Here is a 17,077-nt window from a genome sequence, read left to right as displayed (position 1 = left end):
TGATTACGTATTTATGTGTTAGTAATTATGTGATAAAATATATATCGTCAATGTTTTCTCTGCAAATCTTGTGAAAATTTAAGTTCTACCGACACCGCGTTATGCTGTGAAATCATTGTCTTGTAAAATTTTTACACGGATTCTAGTTACGTTAAATGCTTCATCTTCTTAACAAATCTCTCGTGTTTTGTAGACTACGCTTGCAAGAGACTTGCGATCCTCTTTGCACTTTTTCCCAACAGTATTGTTCTGTGATTACCATTCACCTCTTCTATTCTCACAGGCTGCACACAGAGCTGAAAGTGAGCAAGTATGTATAAATCTTTGTGTACATAATTTGCAAATTGTTCTTTTCGCGTATAAGAAGATTGAGAAAATATAATTATTTAGCTTTAATAAAACTGTCTATTAAAGTGTACAAAATTAACTTCGTTTTATCTACCTATTCGATTGATTTTTTATTTCAATTTTTTATTAAATGTGACAATTCTATTTGCGATAACATATATATGATGAATTTTCTATTTTTCGAGAACTATACAATAAATACAAAAAAAAAAAGAAATATATTCGTTTTAAAATCTATATTGAAATAAAATTCTTTGTACATTTAAATTCGTATAATAAATTCACAATTTAAAAAAAAATAAAATAAAATAATATTATGTATGAATTTAACGCGAGAGATGGGAGGACAGAAATAGATCTCTTACCTTTGACAAACTGTGATCCTTTTCTATAGGTACAAAGTTCTCTGTAGCCTTAATCAGTGTTACTGGTCCTTTGATTTTTCTATCTGGGAAATAGCTTGCAGCAGCCATCAGTTTTTTGAACAGAAGATATCCAGCAATCTTTAAATCTTCTGGTGCAAACGAGGTGTTGCCTATTACTTCTAACATTTTCTCAAACATCTCGTTGTCGGATTTGCTCTGCCTCAGAATTTTGTATGCCTGCAATGAAATATGTAATTTATAAAATAAATATCTCAATTATATATCTTGGACTATCTGTGCTTGGATTTATAGATCATTTATTAAAACGTAAGTTGCTAATAATTAATAAAAATGAGAAAAGAGCATATTGATCGTTTAATAGTTATTATAAAATGATTTATTACTGAATTCTTCAAAGATCATGAATTATTTATAAACAATAAATATTCATTCATTGCATATATTATGCATATCATGGATGAATTGCATTATAATCACTTTTATATGGTTTAATGAGATGCAGTATATCTGCTTTTAAATGTTTCTTGATTATTCGAGTGCAAGTTTCTTCTTATCCCATTAATCCTCAAAAAAAAACAAGGATATACTTTATTTACAAAAAAAAAAAAAAAAAAAAAAATAGTAAGAATGCTAGTACTTACTTCAGAATAAGTGATATTCTGATTAAACTGAATGCTGAAATACGCCAGCGCTTTCATACAGCCGTCGGAGATAATGTAATTCGTCGTATCTATTTTGCCGATTATTTCACATTGTTGTCGCACAAATTCCAACGAACCATCTATTAGAGTCAGGATGACTTTCTCTCCAGCGGCTTCCAATTGCATAGTCATCTCGATAGCGATGCAAGCTCCGAATGAATATCCCGCCAGATGGTACGGTCCCTTCTCTTGAACTTTCCTAATGTTCTTTATGTAGAACTCGGCCAAGTCCGATATTGTATCGTGGGGCGCAGATACAACGCTTTGCAGACCCAAAAGTGGTCTCTCGAGTTCGCTGGCCATGTACTCTAACGGTTTTATCAAACCTTCGATTGAATGAACGATAAATAATGGCGATCCTTTCGCGCTCTTTGTCTTCAATCGAATGAGAGCTTCCTTAGGCAGCACTTCATTGCCCGGCCAATGCATTATTAGCATATCGCTGGTGGCATTTTCGTCCAAATTCTCGGCAGCAGTCTCTTTTATGGTCATAAACTGCTTAATCTCGGAAGAACTCGACGAAGCTAATTCTTGAAGTTTAGCAAATGTCAAAGAGCGGATATCTTGAGGTGACAACACGATATCGTAATTTCTCTCGAGGGTCTGCTTTATCTCCGTGCCCATCAGCGAATCCATACCCAAGTCGGCCAAACTATTGTTACCATTCACTGAATTAACATCTTTAACGCCTAAGATATTGGCGACAGCTTCGACGAGACCGGTTTTGTTATCGCTATTCGTAGATTTGTGTTTCTCGGCCAATACTGCGGAAGATAGCACCGGATGTGGTTGTTGTAGGAATACATCCATAGTTGCTAGGCAGCTCACCATGTGTTGTGGTACGGTACCGCCAATCTCGATGTCGTTACCTCCCATATCTAGAAGAATAATATTGTCTAACTAACAGATCATAAAATGTAACGTACAATAACTCTAGATTAATGTAAATGCTTTAAGATACAATAAAATGGATTTATATATATATATATATATATATATATATATATATATACAGAAATAAGGATTCGAAAAAGTTATAAAATCACGGATCCAAGAACAAAAAATGATATGATTAAGATAAACTCGGATCTTTTTAAGAAAATTTCTTTCACATATATTACCCATGACTAAGCCAACGTCTCCAATGGCACCCCATTGAATAGCGAGACCAGGTAAACCATTTGCCTGCCTTTGTTCCATCATTCTTTCCATAGCCGAATTCGCAAAACCGTAATTAGTTTGGCCCATATTGCCGCGCCCGCATGATATGGATGAGAACACGACGAAGTAATCCAGCGAGGGACAAGACTTCCTCGACACTGCGTCCAAATTCCTTGTACCGTCAACTTTTGGCAGGATCGCCGTTTTGAAATCGGCCTCCGTCAAATTTTCGATCAGCGCGTCGCGCAGTACAGCTGCGAGATTGAATATGCCACCCACCGGAGCCAGTCGACTGCTCTCTTGGATCAAGCGTTCAGCACCTGATAAGGTCGTAACGTCCGCCGTGGAGATGAGGATTTTCACGCCATTTTCGCGCCAGCGTCGCACGCACAATGCCTGGTAACCAGTACGTATTCCCGAACGTGACACAAGAACGATGAATTTGGCGCCACGTGCGATCATCCAGTTGGCCAGTTCCAGACCGAAGCCACCGAGACCACCGACTAATACGTACGATTTTTCCGGATTCATATAAGTACGCGGTATGGCAGCCACTATCTTCGGCGTCGGGAAAACGCATTTCTTCGGTTCTTCATCCCGAATCTTTAATAATACCTTGCCGATATGTTTGCCAGTTGCCATGAACCTGAATCCCTGCTCGAGCTGCTGCTCCGAGAACACGGTCGAGGGTAGCGGACGTACTGCGCCGTTTTTGATACCTTCAGAAACGAGTCTAACCACTTCTTTTTTCTCTGCACAATCATCTCCAAACAACGCATCCAACAGTATACCATGGAAAGCTGTATTCTTCAAGAACATTGACATTCCTACACGGCTATCATTCGACAGATCGTACTTGCCGATCTCGAGGAAACGGCCGTTCAACGCGAGGCATCGTATGCCGGCTTGCAATTTCTCTTCCGCCAGCGAGTTCAATACCACGTCAACTCCACGTCCCTGTGTTTCGGTGAGTATTAGTTGTTCAAAGCTCGTATCTCTAGAATTGCCGATGTGTCTATTGGTCAATTGAGGGAAGGTCTTCTTGAGATATTCTCTTTTCTCTGGTGTACCAACAGTCGTAAAGACTGTGCAACCAGCGTGCAGAGAGATGGCAATTGCAGCTTGGCCGACGCCACCTGTACCGGCGTGAATCAATACACTTTCGCCCGCTTTTAGTTGACCTCGTACGAACAGAGCATAATAACTGGTTGCATAAGCGACAGGTATCGTCGCCGCCTGTTCCAACGTCCACTTGTCGGGTACCTCCCAGAGGAAACCCAGATCCGCCACTACGGTAGTCGCCAATCCCCTAGCTTCGACCATACCCATTACGCGACGTCCGCTGTCATCTCTTCCAGAAAACTCCAATCCTAATATACAATCCTCTGTAGCCATTTTTCCTGGCAAGGCGTCTGGTGGTAATTTTCCGCTCGCGAGCATGATATCCCTATCGTATAAGATATTTTTTTTAGTCTGTCTGTCATCCTCATATCTAAATGTAATTAAAGACAATCTATCGAAACTTACCTGAAATTCAATGGAGCGTAGTACACGCTACAGAGCGTCGTATTCGAAGAGTTATCAGGCCGGTAATAACTTAACGGACCTTCGATCCATCTCAAACTGCTCAAATCTCCTCGTACCAGCGAGTTCACGTAAGCATGCTCCACCTGCAGAGAGGACAAGTTGCTCTGTTGATCCAATTGCAGGTGCACATAACTGCCCCACTGGCCTCCCTTCAGCACGTTGGCCACCAATCCTTTATCCAACTGTTCCGCGTAAAATTGTGTGGATAAACCGAACTTGGGAGTGTTCTTGTCCTGGATGAAGACGTAACGTACATTTGTACCGCCCGCCTCCTTTCGTATACAAGTCATTAATCCGATTAGGCCTGCGAACAAAGAAGTGATCGTTAACGTTTTCGTTGTACAATGCAATTAAAAAAATTGTTTACAAATTGTTTTTCTCCTAAAAATATCTTACCGAGTAACGGTTCGCCCTGAGATACAAGGAGCACTTGTTGACCCTCGCTGCTAGATTTCTGCAGGGCCGCTTTCACACCCTCTAACCACGAGAAAGTCTTCTCCGTGATCTGTATTACAGTCGGTTCTTCCTTCTTCTCACGCTTTTTCAATAATAAATACGTCTTTCCTATAGGATCGGTCTGTTTCGCGATCAATATCAAATCCATTTGCTTCAGCGCGGTTTTAAAGTTTAGTTGTGCTGCAGTCTCCTCCAAAAGCACGAAACCGTTGAGTTTCAAAGCAGCCGCCAGATTTTTAAGAACACCATAAGACTTGTTTGATATAACATCCGCCGCTATTACGAGATTCATGTCCTCAGCGGGAGGTGCATCATTCACATCTCGCGCCAAGACGTTAATATTCAGTTGGCTGCAAACTGTTGCATAATTGCCGGGAGAAAGAGTAGCCATTTGTAAATCGAGCTGAAACGATAAAAGTACAATTTTTTAAGAAACAAATATAATGATTACGATGATTCAATATTCTGCACGATGTATAAAATAGTCACGATAATTTTAAAAAATAAAGATAGAAAGGCCAAGACATCTTAAAGATATCTAAAAGATAATGAGACGTCTTTAAGTTATCTTTCAGGGACACATGCTTGTCTGGCGTGTCTTAGGCAAATATATATATAAAAATGTGATTATCAATATCGTCCGTAATATGCTGTATTTCACACACGCATTCAAAATCGCACATAAACAAGCAGTTTAAAATTACATTATAAAATTTGCTCGTGAATTTTCATATATTGGAAATTCATACTCTAAGATCTAAGAACATATTGAGGGCTAATAATGTCTATCTTCTTAAAGAAAATATAGCAATCAACAATAAGTTTTTAACTTTCAAATTGTTTCATCTAAAGCTCTATTGAAGTATCTATTTTTTGAAATTTTCTGAAAAATTATAATAGTATGATTCGTATTAACGTCCTGCGATATACTTACAGTGGGGTGGTTCGGTTCACCATTGAAAAAATCGATCACAAACGGTATCAAGAGAGCTTCCGCGGCTCGTTCACCCGTGATCTCTACGACCTTGAGTCTCAACGCTTCAGCGTTCTGGCACATGATTTGCAACAGCACAGCCAGCGCATGCATTTTACCCCTCGCTGGATCCTCCACCAGACTATGCGAATTTTCATAGGGTATGAAAGTATATCGTTCGTGTTTAGGAGGAGCTTGAGTTTGCTGTCGTCGAGGAGCCAGGGATGATTTTAATCCTCTTAACTCGACTCCGCCCGATTTGACGATATTGACATTCCTGTAGTGATATACTGGCAATCCGCTGTCTTCCGATAGCTTGTCTGTCAAACGTTTGTGAAGAACCGGGTCGATCGCAGCGTATTGGAGACGCGATGGTAAATATAGCAGTTTGTGGCTACTGGACAATATGCTGAACTGTAGCATAGTATCTAAATATGAGACCCATTCATTCCAACGAAGTTCGCCAGTACTAGCGTAGTTGTCGCAGGTCTTGATCCCCTGGAAGATACCGCTATATTCATATCCACGCAGCCTTAGTTCCTTGTAAATATCCTTTGTGTTCAACGGTAAAATCTCCTTGTCAGCAGGTGGAACTGATGGTGGCGGTAACGTCAGCTGATCTCGTTTTATAGTTTCGGATGCGCGGATCTTTCCGCTGACGGCGACCGTACCGGCTTCGCAGATCTCAAAGTCGCTCGTTCCCTCGAAGATGTTTATCGAGAATTTCACCGTTCCCTCTTTCGGCATAATGGTGGCGCGCTGGAAGCGCACGTTCTCGAATACGACTGGCAATAATTCAAAGTCGGTGCCGCGCAGTTTCGCTAAAGTCTTCCACACAAGTAAGAGATAGCCGGTGGCTGGGAAAAGAACTCGCCCGTCTATTTGATGTCCCGCTAGATAAGCATCTAATTCTTTGGATAGATCCACTTGTACAACGCACTCGCCCGATTGGGCCGATGTCTTTTTATAGGAGGCCACTTCCCATGTAGCAGAGTGATCCCACTTAACCAGAGGCCCGATCATAGGTGTCCCGCGACCAACGGGAAAGCTCACTGGCGGATATAGCTTGGAGATGCAAGGTTGTGCACCGGCTGTGTATAATTTGCCTATGCTAGACAGCAAGAAAACCAGGTTATTCGAATGGCCTCGCTTCTGAAGACCAATATTGGTTACTGTCGGTGACAACGATCTGCGTAGAATCGCTTGCAGCAAACAGTGTGACGCGATCTCGAGCGTTATCGCATTCTCTGGAATGTGCGCAATCGCTTCCTGGAAGAGGACGGGCGATAGCAAATTGTTGACGTGATATGCAGACGAGCTGAGCTGTGCAAGCGGGCTGCCCCACGCAGCTTCAGGTATAGAACTCGAAATCCATTTGGCCGACCTCTGCTTCGCGTTCGGTATGATCTTATCGAGAGCAGGGCGCAATTTAATCCCAACCGGAGCGATGTATTTGCTGTGGAATGCGACACCAGAGCTATTGACCACCTTGGCAAAGATTTCCTTGCTCTTCAACTCCTCTACAAACTTTTTAAGAGACGGGGGCGGACCAGAAACTGTGACCGAATCCGCGGAATTGTGACAAGCCGGAGTGATATCAGGCGGGCACATTTTCTTAGCCTCCTCCCAGCTCAAACCAATCGCTGCCATGGCACCTGGATCCAGCTTGGAGTCCATAATCGACTTGCCTCTACAATAAGCTGCTAAAACAGTCTGCTCCGGTGTAAACGCACCATCGGCATAGGCGCAACCCAGCTCTCCGACGGAGTGTCCGACTATACCATCGGGATGTATGCCTATTGATGCAAGTACGTCGACGAGAGCGACCTGCATGGCCGCGAGCGACACAAAGGACTCTATCACGTTCTCGTACGTCTCCTCTGTAGCGTTCATAATAATATTCATGAGATCGATACCGTGAGGTTTCAACGCGTCCGCGCATCGTCGTAAACTACGTTGAAAAACTTCGATGCCGAGCAAGTCGCGACCCATGCCTACCCATTGCGCACCCATACCGGAAAATACAAACCAGATGGGACGTTTCTCGTCGTTGCTCGTTACTTCAGTTACTTCGCGAGTATCATCGGCACCTAGGATTTCGTAGCCGCGAATATTGTGACCCGGTATATCGTTGTTGTGCAAAACGTGTAACAACGAAAGAAACTCGTCGTCTTTTCGATGTTCTTTCGCTTTTTCTAATAACGTATGCACGGCCTCCTGCGTACGACCCGATACGGTGACCAGCTTGGGCAGTTGTTCGGTAGTGTCCGGTACTGGGGGTAATTTCGGCTTTGGATTACTACGGAGAACGATGTGCGCGTTTGCACCACCAAAGCCAAACGAATTGATGCCTACGAGACCGCCGTTCCACGGCATGGCCTTGTCAACTATTCGAATGCGTCCCTCGTTTAAGGCAGGAATATTCGGATTCGGTGTGTTAAAATGTAAGTTAGCGGGAATCACGCCCGCTTCCATCGCGATCAGCACCTTGGCGATTGAACAGAGTCCGCTGGTGGGTTCCGCGTGTCCCATGTTACTCTTAACTGAGCCAAGTAGTAGTGGAGTTTTCCTATCTTTGCAGAATAACCTATCGACGGAGTTGATCTCTTCTGGATCGCCCACTTTAGTACCGGTACCGTGAGCTTCTACGTAAACCACATCCGCAGGATTAATACCTGCCTCACTGTACAACTCGCGCATCAATTGATTCTGCCTTTCACCATTCGGATATGTGATACCCTGGGATTTATGGCCGTCGGTATTAGTTTTCGTATGAATCACTGTGGCGTATACTCTGCGCGCATCCTTCGCCTTCTGTAAGTATATCGCTGCCACTGCTTCGGCCCTCACGTACCCGTTGCCTGTGACGTCGAATGCTTTACACTTGCCGTCCTGCGACAACATACTTAGTCTATGAAACTGAAGCGCGTTCGCTGGCTTCAGCAACAGATTCATTCCACCGACGATCGCTGCGTCGCACTCGCCGGCACGCATCGCGGCGACTGCTTGATGCATGGCAAACATAGCTGAGGAACAAGCCGTATCCAACGCATAACTAGGGCCAGTGAAATCAAACGCGAAGGAGATTCTGTTGGCAAACATCGCTCTGCAACATCCGATCAATCCGTATCCTACAAACAAAATGCAAATTTCTCGGTTTACCTTTAATAAATACATTATGCCTATACTATTATTTTATAAACGTTTGTTTTGCGAATTTTAATGACATTTTTTATTTTATTCAGTTTTAGAAGATTCGAAGCCAACTTTCGAAATGTACAAACCATTAACGATATCCGGATCTTTCGTCCAAAAGTCGTCCGATTCAGAGGAAGAGACACCAATAAATACACCGGTACGGGATCCTCTCACGGTCGAGGGGTTGACGCCAGCATCAACTATCGCCTCGTACGTGATTTCTAACAGCATGCGAAGTTGCGGATCCATTACGTGTGCCTGTTTAGGATGTACCCCGAAGAAGGAGGCATCGAACGAAGCGAGATCCTTGATCTTGGCAGATCTTCGCGGTAAACCGTAGATGCCCGACGACCAACGGCGTTCGTCATCGGTAACCATATCCATCTCCTTCAAGAGATTCTCCTTAAACTCCTCGATGTTTGACGATTCAGGTAAACGACCTAGAATAATGCCATCGACGCGTTACGTTCCGATAACAATCTGATCAGTCGTATCGACAATTACCTGAAATGCCCGAAATGACAATATCACTGTCGATGGAATATGGCACTCCATTTGTAACCACAGGCTCCCGCATCATCGGGCTGTTGATACTTTCAAACTGTGCAGGCATCTTGCCCAAGGACTCGTCCTTTACGTGGAATTAAACTCTCGCTATCTGCAAATAGAATAAAACCGATAAAATCAAAGTCTCTTCGCTTTTTGTCTCTTCGACAGTTGCGTGAAGTACGAAGAGAACAAGCGTACATAATATTATTTAAACAATAGAAACTTATAGATCTTAACAATATAAATAATAACAATAGATCTTAGAAAATAAACGGATAATTTCTGATAATTCCGATGATTATATCGGAAGTAAAAAAAAAAGAGACTGAAACGATCTTGATGATTTTAAGGAATTTTATATCACGCCAATCGTCGAAATCCCATTCTCACGAATAAAGAGAATTATTTACGCATTTATAGCACATCGAAATCTGGACTCACACTGATTCTTCGTTCAGCGGTCTCTTTGTATACGTTCAGTCCGTGAGCAATTACCTTCAATTGACATATAACATAGTTAATTGAGTAATCTCAATTGAGCAGTTTCACTTAAATAAACCAATTTTGCAATGATTGTTCACGCGCGCGGATAAGTTTCGTTTTTCCTTTTTCTCTCTTTTTCTCGATAAATATGTAATATTAACTCGTATTCTAAAATTACTAATTTTCTTTATCTTTATTTAAAAATTTTCTAATTTACATTTTTAAAAAATGTTTTATATTCCACTTAAGTCTCGAGTGCAATTTCAATCCTAAAGCATTTCGGTCGCTACCAAGAAAAAACAAATTAACATCTTATGTTAATTAACACAAGATGTTTTTGTGATAATGCAAATTGCTATTTTACTTTCAAATATACATATGTGGATAAAGCACTTGACTTGCAACTTTGAACAACTGTAAATAATAATATTATAACAATTTTTAGAAATAAATTATATGTTTTAACGTTAGAAAAATTGTTACACATTATAAATAATTTATACATTACGTATTTTGATAAAAAATTGTTATTTCTTAAAAACTATAGGTTTCTTTTACACAAATTAAATTCTGTTATTATTTTGTACGCAAAAACATTGAAGTAAAAGATAATTGAAAAATAAATATTATAATTTATTTATATTATTCATAATTTATGTAAAATTATGTCAAATTAAAGTATAAAATATCTCATAAGTATTAAATTTTTTATCATCCTACCTTACAACATTTTTATAAATATTGTGAGAAATCGATTTATAAACAAATTAGAATAATTTCATTTAACTAAAACTAGGTTAATCAAATTTTTTAACAATTCTATTTATAAAACAAGTAGATGCATTAGGTAATGACTTCCTTGAAATTATACAGCTTTTATATGCAACTATTTTTCAGAAAACATAATTTATAAAAAAAGAATAGAAATATTAATAGTCGCCAGTAATTTTTTAAAAAACAATGAAAAAATAATTTATAAATTAATGTTAACTTTATCGAATATTTCCTTTATGCACATATTTCCTGTATGTATGTATATACATATATGTATATAAAAGATATAAAGAATTAAAAATTATCGAATAGATTAAGAATATATTTTATAAGATATTTTATATTTTGTAATATATTCTAAATAAGATATAAAATATCTCATAGATAGGTATATTCACTAATCTTATCTCAATACTTTTTTGTATTGCGAATATTGAAAATGGCAAATACTGAGATATATTCAGTCATACGTTCATCTCAAACGTGCTATTTCGAAAAATTGTGATACCATGAAACGCGATAAAATGTTAATAACGAATGTTAATCACGAAATTCGTCAGATTAGTCACATGATCGAGAGAATATTTTATTATCGGCACGGTACAGTTTCAGCAGCCAGAAAAATGTCACGTGTAATTAGTAAAAATTCCTCGATATTCAATCGCTTGATAATTTGTTACAATTTTACAGCTACTCTTCTTACTTCGTATTTAGCATTTAATTTCATTCTTGTTTTTGACACATGCTATTGTTAAAAAAATTGCACGTAAAACCGAGTTCAGCTCGTACAACGCGCGATATTACATCGATAAGAAAGTTTGTGCGTTATCACAAAAGTGAAATATTTTTTGGCAAAACTTATCATATCGTGCCGGTTGATGTATGTCAAACATAGTGCGATTTATCGATGACGATGGTTTTATTCGATTACGAAATTGTGATAGTAAAAAGAGACAAATTTATGCTAAATTTTTTATCCCCTTCGTAAGAGAAAAAAATTTATAGCCAATCATGTTACATCACGAAAGTCGAAAGGTTATCACCAAGTTGTATTGTATCACGAATTGATTTTTGTCATGCGATTTATATAATTTTTTGTTAAGAGAGGTCATTTTTCCCGCATTCCGAAACGGTATTCCGACCATGGCTTCAGTGTGTATACGTAGGTGAATAATGCGTCGATCTTGAAAATATAAAATGTATGAGATGACATAACGTTTGCCACATGTGCACGGCTCGTGCTCACGAGCTGGTCTCATGAAATCGCCACAAAATAAATCTGTCGTATTGTACGCTGCAATCTCTGCCTTCTCCGGATTTCTTTCAGCAACATTTTTTATTTTTCTTTTTTTTTTTTCATTTTTTTCTTCGTTATCCCAAATGGAAAAGAAGAACTCTATAAATTATAAGCTAACAAAAAATTATTTCAATCATTATCACAAGCATATCATATAAATTAATGTTATATACGATTAATTCAACAACGATAAATCAAGAGACGCCAGTAATTTATTATCATCTTTCTATATTAATATAAAGTCTATATCTTTATAGAATGCTTAAACTCGTAAAAAATGAATTATAAATCCTCTGTTAAACCGACAATAGTATATCGTGACTTCTCTCATTCATTTTTAATATTTTTTTATACTTGTGCAATATTGCTTAAAATGTTTTGTATTATACAATCGCCGCAAAAAATATAGCTGAAATTCGATTTTCATGAATATATGCTAAAATAACTTAATAAAATAAAATAATAAATAATCACAAAATATAGAAGACTTTCAACTATTTTATTGATATTGAAATTAATAATTTGTCGTTATAATTTATTGAATTATATACCTTTTGAACCATTCAGTACGTGGTCAAAATTATTAAATCAAATATTTCTTCTATCTAAACTATACTTTCTTAATTTTAAATTGTCATAATTCTTTCTATTCTTTATTTAAGCTACTTGAATTAACGCGGTTACAAGTTTTCCACGAGAAATTTGTGGCAAATCTTTATAACTTTTGGATACTTCAATGAATTGACTTCAGATTTCTTTATAAATATCCGAACATATGTGACGATCTAAAATTTTCGTTAAATTCTCAATGTTGTAAAAATAGATATCAAACAAAGATAATTATTTAATATAAAATAGCAAGAAATTCAAAATATATTTCTGCCGCATCGCTATAAAAAAATGATAAGGTTGTAATTTTTATTACTCAAACTATGTAATACATAATTATATAAAAAGAGGATATATTTGTCAAAATTGAATTTTAGCTATCCTTTTGTTACTATTGTACGTAGAAAACATTCTTAAATCTTTGACAGATCCGCTCGAGCGCAGCTCAAATCGAAGTCATGTCAGGTCAGGTAGACATGTATTGGACTATCTGAGAAGGTGTATTTGCATTTGCGTGTAATCTCAAGAACGTTAGACGTTATGACAGGGCAATACATAAGCAAGGTCGAATCCTTGTCGCACTTCTTGCCTTGCACTTGACAATGCGTTAATCGCCGCACGGGTTTCTCTCGCGCATGTCTACTTCATAAATGTTCCACTTCCAATATTATGTGCAGACTTGAAACAAGAATAAAGCATTTTTCAATATAAAACAACATTATTTTAGAGATGTAAACTACCAGAAAAGTGTGACTAAATTATTAATTATTTCCAAATCTTAAAAAATTGTTACAAAAATTTTGAACGCATTTAAAAATATTGCTTCTTAATAAATATTCAAATTTTTATTGCATCATTTAATAAAAAGAGAAAGAAAAACAATGATAAAACGAATCTTAGAATAACCAAACACATACAGAAGATGTATTTGCCGAAAGCAAATATTCACGTATTATGAATCTTACAAATCAAACGATTTTGATTAGTAAAATATAAGAATTTTTTACCATAAATTGACGAACATGTTAGCTTGAAAACGCTTTACATAAAACAAGAAAAAAGAAAAATTAAATTATACTTAGAACATAGAATATGCACGCACCGCGCATATATACTACATACACAGTTAGTTAAAAAGAGGCAGAAGAATACTGAAGAGAATATAATGTAAATATATCTATTTTCTAGCAATAGTGTTGACGGTTCGATTTGCTTATCGTACTGCCGTCATTTGAATCTAATTTTTAGAATTGATTGAGTAACAGTTTATATGTTTATTAGAGAGATTGATCTTTACCCTAAAGCTAAATATAATTATATCAGCTGAAATATTAATATAACCAAATAAGCTTTTCTATAAATATACATTAGAATTGCAAACGATAACGGATACAAATCATATAAGTACGGCAAAGATCGAAAATTGATCACGTAAGCAATGCATTGAAAAGGTTAATTATCACGACTCCTGTCCATTGTCTATCGCTTGACTAATTGATTAATTAACAAATTAAACCTTGTTAAAAGGTATCATTAGAAATAGGCGAACGAAATATCATAGTTTCAGAATAGGTGTTACTCGCACGCCCACGTACGCGAACACGCACTTGCGCGATTGCAATAATTGAGATGTACCAATAATTATAGTTTTGAAATTTGACAAGTACAATATTTAAAAAAGAATCATACAATTTCATACATTAAATAAGGTTAAATTGCTTGCAAAAAATATGGTGGTGTTACAAGGTTAACGCGCGCACGCGTGCTTATTCTTCCGCATACGAATTTTTTAATGCATTTAATAATTTTGATAATTTTTTAACTTTGTAATTTTTTAATTATTTTTATGGAATTATTCTCAATTGTTATTATATAACAAATTACTTTTGTGTTAAAAATATAATTTTGTATTTCGTTCTATTTATGCTTCCAAGTTGCGAATAAATAAAAAGATATATAATCATTTATTTAACGCTTCTCTAAACAAAGACTATTTTTTAATTCAAGGATTTATTACAAACGCGTTTTGTTTTTCTAAACTGACTATATTAAAAACTTGAAAGAAATAATTCTAATTAAGATTCTGTTAAGCGAACATCTACAGATTAGATAAAAAATATGTAGATCAACAAGAAGAACATATGAAATACTTATTTTTAAAGTATGCAGTTAAAATAAATAATAAATGAACATTTTAAGTTTTCCTTCTAAGAATATTATACTGAAACATAGATAACTCGTAATTAATCTGACCTTAGTTTGCTAATAAGGAAAGATAATAGAAAATTAATCTGCATTTCAAATTGTTACAAATTTTTAAATATTGAGCAGAAAAGAATAGCAAGTATCAGGAAACTGTTCTCTGAAGAAATGTATGTATATACATATATTTATGTTTATATTTCTAAATTGGTTTTTCGTTATCTTTTTGTGTAACAAGGTCAAAAAAATGATGAGAAATTACGTTATCTATGTTGCAATATTCTATAAAGGACATATGAAATACTTATACATATATATATATATGTCCTTTATAGAATATTGCAACATAGATAACGTAATTTCTCATTATTTTTATATATATATATACACGGAGGTGTTGCAATAGAGTACACAGTTACGCTTCAGCGTAGGATGTAAAATTTTGATAGGTATCAAGCGTCAATAATGTTTAAATTTCCAAAAATGTGAAAGTTGACCTCTAGGTCTGTACAATAATCAATTTTTTAAATTAATCTTTGCAGCTTTACTTTAGGGCGCGAAAACGAATTCCAGTTTAGGGGCGCCTAAGACTATCGTAACGTCTCCGTATATACATATATGTATTATATTATATATACATATATGTATGTACAAATTATTAATAATGCAATATAAAATTTAATTTATAATTTTCATAGCAAAATTCAATTAAAATATTAATATGTTGCTGTCTTTAAGAATAAAATTTGGTAGGATACTCTCTGCATATTATATCAATATTTTGCTACTTCTTATATAACTACGAATAAATATGTATAAATCAGTCACAAGTGAAATATTTTAGAATCAATTTAACATCATACATCTAAAAACTGTATACATGATGTAATAATATAAACACGGAAAAAATATCGTCAATTTCGACAATATGTAGTCTTGAAGTAGATAAAGCGACACAAATAAAAACGGTGACCTTTGGCTAATTTATGTATATTTTTTTGTTACTATTTACTCTATTTGTGTAAGTTATACTTCGTAAATCTTGAAAACTCTATGAATGCAACATTTGCAAATGTTGAACATTTCGCTCTTAAAATCACAGAGCCATGAATTCCGTTAGCTGTTACAACTGTGCTGCATACAACAGTGCACATAATTGCAATTATTCTCGTTTCTCTTTTTGCGTTTCAAGTATATGTCTTGATTATATAAAATCTTATACTAATTATAAGAATTAACACCCGTCATAATATTGAAATATTACATAAAACTCGACAATTATTTATTTCCAGAACATTTTGTATATTCCGATATACATATATATATATATATCACTTTTAGAATGATGGATTTATGTACGTAATTTAATTCGTACAATCTATTTAAATCTAATTGTATAATCTACATCGCGAAATCTACTTTTTTTTCGTAATGTTTTATTTTTTAAGTCGATAAAACTGAAATTTCTAATGAAGCAGTTTATATGTACAAATATACGTTATAGAAATATTTATAAACTATATAAAATTTTTACTTTTCAATATTTTTTTTCAGAAACAGAGATATTTTTCCTCTAATATAAAACTGCGTATTCGCGTTTCATCTTGTAAATTAAAAAAAAACTAGTACTTTATAAAAAAAAAATTATTAAAATCACTTAGACACATTCCTTAAGAAATAAGGCGATTTTATTCATAAATCGCGCTTAATGTACTTATTCATTCGTGATTGATATCTGAAATGTATTTCATAGAATATTAATTTTTCACTCGAAAAACAACCAATTATAAATTAGAATAAATAAGCATAAAATACACGAGTAATATTGCTCCGTTTTTCCGTCAATGTAATCGGACGTTTTTAGAATTAGACGAGAGGTTTTTCATAAAACTACTCCAAGGAGGGTATGTTCCTTGGTCGGAAAGCGATTAAAGCCACTGCGATATCGATTTGCCGACTCACCTGAGATACTCGCGCTCTTCCCGGTATATACGCGTATAATCCTGAAGAAACGTAGAGTCCGAGGAGGAACTGGAACACCTTACTTAGCTGTATATACTCGTGTCGCGTCGTCCGTCCGGGTCTTTGAATCACCGCGGGTCTCGTTTCCTCGCGTGTTTCTCGCACTCGCTCGTCTCATAGACGGGCGCGAGTGACTTTCGAGCGACTCGCTCCCTGGTATGATGCAACCAAACCGCCGTGCGATCAAACACAGGACTGGCGCGCATCTAGGCCCACCAGCATCTTATTATTGAATTGGACCGTCCCCGTGGTCTGACATCAGACCATGTGGTGACGGCCAATGGGAGCGCCGAGTGCGCGGGCGCATGCGCGACCACGAGTCGGCGCGTGC

General features: G+C 36.5%; 1 protein-coding gene across 1 annotated transcript; it reads right to left on the bottom strand.

Annotated features, from left to right (window-relative positions):
• Positions 1-17: 17 nt before the first annotated feature.
• Positions 18-16,953, bottom strand: Fasn1 (Fatty acid synthase 1). Its single transcript, XM_072898182.1, has 10 exons — positions 16,687-16,953; positions 9,315-9,468; positions 8,897-9,250; positions 5,574-8,743; positions 4,580-5,042; positions 4,124-4,487; positions 2,557-4,043; positions 1,376-2,313; positions 714-950; positions 18-296 (listed from the first exon to the last, which is right to left on the bottom strand). The coding sequence occupies exons 2-10, from the start codon at positions 9,421-9,423 to the stop codon at positions 195-197; spliced, it is 7,224 nt and encodes a 2,407-aa protein (XP_072754283.1). The 5' UTR covers positions 9,424-9,468; positions 16,687-16,953; the 3' UTR covers positions 18-194.
• Positions 16,954-17,077: the final 124 nt, after the last annotated feature.

The sequence above is a fragment of the Anoplolepis gracilipes genome, chromosome 8 (genome assembly GCF_047496725.1).
Source record: "Anoplolepis gracilipes chromosome 8, ASM4749672v1, whole genome shotgun sequence".
Taxonomy (NCBI): domain Eukaryota; kingdom Metazoa; phylum Arthropoda; class Insecta; order Hymenoptera; family Formicidae; genus Anoplolepis; species Anoplolepis gracilipes.
Note: the sequence above shows the minus strand (reverse complement) of the source record. Positions and strands in the feature narration are given on the sequence as shown.